Source organism: Sinocyclocheilus rhinocerous, unplaced genomic scaffold (assembly GCF_001515625.1).
Source record: "Sinocyclocheilus rhinocerous isolate Xijiao unplaced genomic scaffold, SAMN03320098_v1.1 scaffold715, whole genome shotgun sequence".
Classification (NCBI taxonomy): domain Eukaryota; kingdom Metazoa; phylum Chordata; class Actinopteri; order Cypriniformes; family Cyprinidae; genus Sinocyclocheilus; species Sinocyclocheilus rhinocerous.
In genome coordinates this window covers 404,059-413,020 of record NW_015646180.1, presented here as the reverse complement: position 1 = coordinate 413,020, position 8,962 = coordinate 404,059, and the positions used below count along the sequence as shown (strand labels likewise).

Sequence of the window (8,962 nt, the reverse complement as noted above, 5' to 3'; positions counted from 1 at the left end):
AGTGAATTTTAGACTAAGATACTCTTCTCCATTCTTCAAATACATAAAACATTAGCCTCTATAGAGCGTAAACCCTGTGCTTATTCAAAAAAACAGTTCTTTATTTACCCTTGCATCGCAAACAAGCAGAGATCATCTCCAAACTTTGTGAGCGGTGCTTCGTTCAAGATCGGTGGAGTTTTTGGTGACAGTTTGAGAATCCAGTGGAGTTATGAGGTTCAGACACAAGCACTTTTTGATTATTTTTTCACTGGTGAAATATTTGTAAAACCAACAGAAAGACATAAAGAGTGACCAATAGCATTTATAATTTATGAAAAATCTAAATAAATTTTTTTTTAATGCCTGGTGTGGCCAGAACATACATGTAAGTTGTGACCAACCAGAATTACTGATTTGTTTAAGTCTGAATAATTTTCAACCTGCAATTTTGTTGCACTCTGCATCCAGTCTTTCATAGCTAATAAATGGCCATCTGTGGTATTTGTTTGTATATATTTTTTCTAATTCTGAATTTCCTAATTCAGTGCAAGTTTAAGCTAATGGAATCAAAACAACCAGCAAACAACAGTATTAGACTTGTGTTTAACCCTCTTAGTGCTAGACATGCAAGAAAAGCCTCTATTTAGGTCACTGACCCTGACGTGTAATTAGCTGGCCATGTTGGGAAATTCCTCTGCGCACGTGGAGCGTAAGTAAAGTTTGGTGGTACCAGTTTGGAGTACGATGTAAATAGATGCTCTGCTGCCATGTGGACCTTAACCGTTGCCTGCCTGTGGGAGGAGCTGTTTTATTGATATAAGACATATATCTGTTTTTCTAGGCATATTCGTGAACAGGAATGTGTGCCATTCAGAAGTATATCGAGGGTGCTTTTAAAATTCAGGTTCTGAATCCAAAATCCTGTCGTCATTTGCTCACCCTCATGCCATTTGATGTTCTGTGGTGCATAAAAGGAGATATTTTGAAGAATGTTTCAGCTGTTCATACCATCCAAGTCCAAAAAAACATTATTATTATTATTATTATCATTTTTCAAAATATCTTCTTTTGTGTTCCACAGAAGCATGTCATGCCGGTTTAAAACGTGGGGTGAGTGAATAAAGGATTTTTAACATTTACAATGAAATGACATTGAAAGAAATTCATATAAATGCTGTAAATGTATGTATGTATATGCTGAAAAAAAGTTAAACTACTGAACACTTCAAAATTAATGCTGTATGTCTGGTTCAACATATACTTATGGGTTCGAAAGATTTAACTGAGGCAGTGTGTTAATCTCCGTCTGTCTTTCTGTCAGGTGGAAGGTGTGGGGAAGTACTTTCGGGAGCAGCTGCTACAGTCTCGTGACGGGGGTGCGTTTGAACTGGCCTACGTGGGTTTTGTTCAGCTCACTGAGATGCTCTGCAGGTGAGAGATCTTACCCAATCAGATTGCTTGACCTAACCCAGCAGCTATATATTAATGATTAAAACACACATACAGACTCATCAACTCTCTGTCCAGTAAAATACGCCCCTTGTCATTACAAAATTCAAGATGTTTTCAACCCAAAGGCCTCCGTCAGAACAAGTGTGCATCTTTATAGATGAGGGAGTCATGAGGACTGCTCCACCAGAGCCCCTGATGTTGTGCTTGGCAGTAACGTTTCATACCTGAATGAGTCCAGCCCCCCTCCTCCTCATTCCTGCTCCCTCTCAGGTGCTGGGCTGGAAACCAGCGCTGCTCCTGAAGGACACGCTTCAAATGATCAGGAAGTTTAAAAACTGTTAACATCTGGAAATGTGAGATTTAATGAGCTTCGGAATGTGGTCTCTGTGCAGAAGTTAAGGAAATTGACTCGCTCGCTGCCACGAGTGTGACATGAATGGGACATCAGATCGCTTCTGCTGCTGTGGAGTTGCTGAGGGAGCGTCTTTAATGATCTGACTCCATTCCTGCCTTCTGCTTTCCTCTTCTACTTTTAATTGGCCTCTCTGCAGTTTCTACTTTATTTTCATGAAACTCTTTTGAATTGTGAAAACAGTCAATATCCAGAGCTATTTTTATAAACTTAAACTAATAAAAATACATTTTTGTTAACTGAAATAAAGCTAAAATTAAATGAAAATATTGAGTTAAAAACGTATTACTAAATTAGTTCATTAATTAATATTAAATTAGTTATTACTATTGATACATTAAATAATAACTATATATCGAATTTGATCTTTTAATTGCACTCAATGTAGGCCTATCTTAATACATTAAGCCATGTTAAGTGTTTATGTTTTTCTCCAGGAGGAAAACGCTTACGAGAGACTTTGTGCATTGCTTTCATATTCTGCTGTTCTGTGGCCGCGGATTTGCGGGTCTTGTCTTTTTCTTGCAGGACCCTGTACGTTATAGTACTAAATTAGTTTTAATCGTTTAATCACCACCACAGCGTCTTGTCTCCATTGGCAACACGCACGATTTGTGTCGATTGCAAGTGACGTCGCAGGTATCGGAGAGTGTCCGCATTACCTCCTCTCCTAGGTTCACGAAACGGTCGTCCATAAAATGCATTGCTGTTCTGTTGTAAGTGATCCAAATAAAGTGCTTTTGCTTTCGCACTGAAACACACAGCGTCTCCCTGACATGGTTGCTTCAACACTAACTGCGGTTACTGACACCATGCCTTCTTTCTTTGCGTGCACATTTGCGGCGGGATTATGCAAATATTTCCACATAGTGGGGTAGATATGTGGGGGCGTGTTAGAATGAGCCGTTTTAGGGGGGCGTGGCAGAGTCTTAACTTTGATAAAGAATATCTCTTTGGTTTTGAGACTTTAGTCTTTGCAACTTCAGGGATCTTATCTATGCACAATCAGCTTGTAACACTCCAAAGAGAAAGGAAAACTTGAAATCGCATCATATGACCCCTTTAATTAATTTCATGAAGTCATGACATTAAATATTGCATGCGTTGCAAAAAAATGAACATCATCTTCAGTATTTTTATTTTCTAATACAAATATACTTCCTTAAATCTAGATACTCAAGATGTTAAATGAAGACTTAAAAAACTGAACAAAATTAAGCATGTTTATGCTTAAAACGATAAATATCTGTCAATGAGGTATGAAAACTTTTTTTTGTTTCTGAGCCCATTGGCAAATATTTTTAATCATGAACTCTCTTCACTTTGGTCAGAAAACAAGTCGTCTTATGTCATTTTGCATCTCATGTAAATGTATCTTGATGTAAGAATCTTTAGACATTTGCACTGGAAAACAAGGCAAAATTACCGATGAGCATTTTTTTTTGCAGCAGAAGTACAGTAAAACTTATTTCCATATCCATATTTAAAAACAAAAGAAATAAATGTAAAAAAAATCTAAATCATGTACAATTGTTAAACTATATATATATATATTTTATTTTTTTATTTTTTATAAAATATAAAAATAAAAGCTATTTAAAAATGATCATAAAAACTGTACAAACAAACAACATAAACAATACTAAAATAACACTGGTCGTAGATTTTGTAGTCTGCTAGGAGTGATAAATACAGTATATATACAATGACAGAAGAGACTCCTTTACTTTATTAAGACTTGCAACTGAAATTTGAAAGTGAGTTTGGTGAATCTTTGCTGTATAAATGTCAACAACTAATTGTTTCGTCATTTACGTTCATACGACTTGAGGCAAGCACTGCACGAGTTAGTTGTTAATATAGTGCTGCCAAACTCGCTCCGGTAATGAGAAAGTAATTAATAAAATGGTGAAACGTACGTGTATTGTGTGTTTGGGCAGAGATTAAAGTGGAAAGTTATTGGGCTGCGTATCTGAGAATGAAAGAAAAGTGGGCATTACATATCCTAATGAAACCAGAACTGTTTGTTGTGCTCAAGTGGGTGATCTGGTTTGTTTCTTTTCCTTATAATTTACTGTCATTTTTTGGCCTCCCTATCTATAAAAGGTGCAAAACAGCTAAAAAACGTGCATGCAAACAAATGCTCAATCCTGAGATGGTAACATTTCTTGAAATCGCTGAGGAAGCGTTTGTGATGGATCGGCCTGCATTAGCAGCTGTGTCTGTATGGAGTCTCAGAAGTGCTTCTGGAGGAAAAGCATTGCTGTGTGATTACACGGCTCCACCGGCAACCACTAAGCCCGTCACGAGGTGTTGATTGTGGGGCGTTCGACGGCTGCCTTTTGAAGGTTTCCCCTTGTGTTTGGGGTCGTGAGAGGTGTGTGTGAGCCCGGGTGCTCTGTGTGGTTTAGATTGTTTGCTCCAGCACGTCTGGTATAACGGTACTTTTCATAACGAGAGCTTTCATAACGAGAGCGTCCTGCACACGCTTGGGCAGCTCCTGCTGTGTGTTTGTGTGTGTATTCAACTGAGGTTTGCAGTGTAATTACAGTGCTTGCATAGGCAAGCATCTCTTTTATTATTGCTCATACTTTGGAATAGGATTTTGAACAAACCTTTAACATGAAGAATAAATAGTTGTTGTGCAACTCATGTTGTGCTACGAACAAACAATACTTCGAACTTTGTGCTACGAACATGAATGATCCCTCAAATTGTGTGGCTTACTGAGATTTATTTTCTTAATCACAGCTTTGCTGCTGAAAAAAACATTTTCCTGTAGGTTTGGGCTCTCTTATGATTATGGTAAGAAGTCTGTTTTGCTCACCAAGGCTGCATTTATTTGACCAAACATGCAGTAAAAATTATAATATTGTGGAATATTTTTTTTTCTATTTCAAATAACTGTTTTCTATTTTAATATATTTTAAAATGTAATTTACTCCTGTGATTCAAAGCTGAATTTTCAGCATCATTACTCCAGTGTCACATAATCCTTCAGAATTCATTCTAATATGCTGATATGCTGCTTAAGAACATTTCTTATTATTATCAAACGGTTGTGCTGCTTAATATTGTTTTTGGAAACCATGACTGACAACAGAGTCTGCCTCTGTATGATTCCACAAAAACTGTTTATAAAAACTGATGTTAATCTTCACAACTTTTCCGCTGTAGTATAACTTGGCTCAAGTCTGACATTTTCCACGAATGAGTGTTCAAATTCAGTTCATTTTATAGTCTATGCTTTGATTTTTCGATTGTTTTGAAAACTGTGGATAATATCGCATCAGAGAAAACAGAGAGAAAAATGTTTGAGAGACACTGGGAACCACACAAACTTGGATACCAACAGTCTTCAGAATTCCACAACAAGGTCTTATGTGGGTTTGTTGTAATCTGTGTGTGTGTGTGTGTGTGCGCGTGTGTGTGTGTGTTAGGAGTGGGAGTGCTGCACTACAGCAGCTGCCAGCACAATGGCTGAAGGAGGTTCTTGAGGAAGTGGAAGCCAGTGACCCCTCCTCTAAACTGTGTGCGACCCGCCGCAGTGCAGAAATACCCTTCTATATACAGGTTAGTACCTTGGGCCTCTTTAATGTACGGCACAGACCACTAGATCCCCCCCCACCTCCAAAATGAATGCATTACACCTAATGAAACAATAGCCCTTTCTTCTTGTATACATTTTAGGGCTGTCAGTTTAACGTCATGTTAATATAATTAATTAGTTTGGAAAATTAACGCGATTAAAATATTTTAACGCACCCGCCCCGCCCCAGACCTGATCTTCATCTCATATTTCATACAGTTGACAAATATGATGCAGGGCAACAACTCGCTACGTGTTGTACAGTAGTCCATAAATGCAGTTATGTGCAAGATATTAGGGCAAAAAATGCCCCTGTATGAGTTTTTGTCTCATATAAGCGATATCACAAGAGCAGCGTGAGTGGTGTTTTTGACCCGAATAGCACAAGTGCAAATGTGATTTTATACAACAGTTCAGTAAATAAAAACTTACTATTGTTATATTTTAGACACAATATTGTCTGTTTTTGCTCAATTTTACCAACCCACAGCAGAACTGTTGTGCATCTCTTGACAACACTGGTGATTTCTGAATGATTCTGCATTTCGAATGAATCCGGTGAACCAATGATTTAATGCCCCATTCATAAACAGCCGTTTACTTCATTTCTGAATGAATCAGCCATTTGAACAAATCAGATGAATGAATAAATGACTCCGTAACTTACTCATAAAGACATTTACTGCCACCTACTGGCAGTTTTAGTTTCTTATTTAGAGTATCATTTCATTAAAATAAAATAAAATAAATACAATTTCCATATTAAAAAACAACAACATTAAAGGGATAGTTCACCTAAAATGCAGCTTCATGTCGTTTCGAACCTGTATCACTTACTTTCTTTTGTGGAACATAAAAGAAGGTATTTTGAAGACTGTTTGGTAACCAAGCTTTTATGTTCCATCATGGTTTATGTAAGGCCATTTTAGCCTAAATGTGTAATAAATTTCATGTTGAATCAAATAAAATATTTCTTTCAAAAGCTACTTTTTGTAATATCTACTTGATACTTTTCTCATTTAACACAATAATGGCTTTAAATGATCTTTTGGTGGTATTTTCACAGCCTAATTTAATTTGCGATTAATTAGATAAATTAATCGCCACATCATGTAATTAATTAGATTCAAAAATTGAATCGATTGACAGCCGTAATAAATTTCTAATTTTAAAGTTGACAAATGAGAAATTGACCCTGTATATTTTCTTAATGCATCTTGTTTTGTTTTTTTGTGTGTTTTTTGAGCTTGTAATTTTTAACCGTTGTTGTAACCTGATTTTCCTGTGAAATTACATATTTCTCTCTGATGACTTATACCAGACTTCTTCAATCATTTAGTCCGCTTAAACGCCAAATACTCCTGTAAATAGGCTATTTTTACAGTGACAGACAATACTTTTCAAAAGTATGGAGTCAGAAAGATTTTTTTTGGAACAAAATGATACTTTTATTCAGCGAGGATGCATTAAATTGATTCAAAGTATCAGTAAAGACTTTTACGTTGTCCAAGATTTCTCTGTCAAATAAATGCTGTTCGTTTGAACTCTCTCTCATTAAAGAATCCTGAAAAAAAATGTATCACCGTTTCCACAAATGTATTAGGCAGTGCAACTTTTAATAACATTAATAATACATTAATAATATTAAGAAGAAGAAAAAGAAAGAGGCTTCTATAATAGTGCAGTTGCAGCATTTAATAGCAGGGTCTATGAGAACATAAAATTACTTTGATAAACCTTTAATGCCTAGAGGTACTTAACTGTACAATTCACCACAAATGTGTGTGATGTTCTAGTTGCATAGCACCTCCACAACAGTCATGCTTAGACAAATAAGTAATAATCTGACAATCTCTGAAGAATCTCCCACTGTTTCATTAGTGTTATTTGAACATCTGCGGATCGGTAATTGATTCCGTATAGATTTATGATGGAGATCTTCCCCAGTGGACAGTCCTCTGAGAGGTCAGAATAGCTGAATACTGAAGTCAATGAAAAATGAGCTTTGGATTTGAAACGCAAGACAATGAGAGGGTTTTAGGGAAGAATAAGACACCGAGAGGATGGATAGACTCAACGCCTGGCATGAACGCACATTCCTGTGGTATGTCCCGGAAAAGGTGGTCTTGCGCGATGAGTTCACACCCTTATGGCACGAGGACAAAAGAACAGAGGCCATATTCGGTTACACACCCCGAGTCATTTTTCCTCTGTCATGCTGCCATTCACTGGCCCCGTCTTAACGGAATGTCCTGTCTGAAATACAGCTTAAAGGACAGTTCACCTAAAAATGAAACTTCTGTCATCATTTACTCACCCTCATGTCATTCCAAACCATGTCAAATGTGTGGGGACTTGCCTGTTAATCTTCCATGAAAGTGTTAGCTGTGATAACGTTGTCTCTTTGTAGGCCCTGCTGTCCTCTGAGCCCAAATCATCCAGCTGTGGACTTCTGAAGATGACCATGAGATCTCTGAAAGCATTGGCCATGCCCTCTAATGATAGAGATACTGAGAGCAACTCTGTGCCACAGGTGGACACACACACACACACACACTTCATCTCTAAGAGAAACATAGGAGTAGAATCAGGCCTGTTTAATGGGTCTTTGTTTTTTCTGCACATACAGGTCCACGCTCTGAACATCCTGAGGGCTTTGTATCGAGACACATGTCTGGGGGAGAACATTGTGCCGTTTGTGTCCGAGGGCATGCAAGGTGCTATCCTGGGTTTCACTTCTCCTGTGTGGGCCGTGAGTATATCCTTTTTCTTATTTATATACAATGTTTGTGTAAGTTCCTTTGATAACAAAAGTGTTTTTTTATTTATTTATTTTTTTCTTTGACTCTAAAATGTGTATCTCAAAGTACCATCATTTACCAGCTGACATAACATACCAATGTCTTTAAAGTAGTTTGATATGTCGGAGCTGTGGCAGACCAGTTAGTGCAAGCTTTTGACTTGTTGACATGTGGCAACCACACATGGCCACACAATAACTTCCTGTCATTCTTCACTAAATCTGCTCATTTACAAGACAAACTATAAAGTACAGTGACATATTTAGACACTTATATTGGCGCTTTTCAAATGCACGAATGCCATTTTATTAGATACTGACATTTAATTTTAATGTAACATATACACTATCAAGGTGGTCAGTAAGATTTTTTAAAGATGCATTAAATTGATCAAATGTAACATTTTAATGGAAGTAACTTTTAAATTGTTACAAAAAAAATCTATTTCAAATAAATGCAGTTCTGACACTGAAGTGAAATAGTAGGAATTATGCATCATTAAAGGTTTAAATCTGTGATTTTGGTGGATGTGATTTATTAAATGCAGCAGTATGTTTGCTGTATGCATGCAGTATACATCAAAGCGCACTGTGCTGAATACAGTATCACAAAATGAAATGCACTTGACTCTACTTTCCATTTTCAGTGTGATGAATGACTACATGTATTATTAGCTGTTAATCTTTTGACTCATTATTTAATCAGTCCGCAAAAAAAAAAAAAAAA

General features: G+C 36.8%; 1 protein-coding gene across 1 annotated transcript in view; it reads left to right on the top strand.

Moving 5' to 3' along the window:
* Window positions 1–8,962, top strand: part of LOC107707143 (thyroid adenoma-associated protein homolog) — a 108,704-nt gene that overhangs the window by 32,756 nt on the left and 66,986 nt on the right. Inside the window, exons 14-17 of the mRNA XM_016511056.1 lie at window positions 1,304–1,413; window positions 5,287–5,419; window positions 7,846–7,968; window positions 8,065–8,187. Coding sequence (XP_016366542.1) covers window positions 1,304–1,413; window positions 5,287–5,419; window positions 7,846–7,968; window positions 8,065–8,187 — 489 coding nt within the window. The remainder of the gene's footprint in view (window positions 1–1,303; window positions 1,414–5,286; window positions 5,420–7,845; window positions 7,969–8,064; window positions 8,188–8,962) is intronic.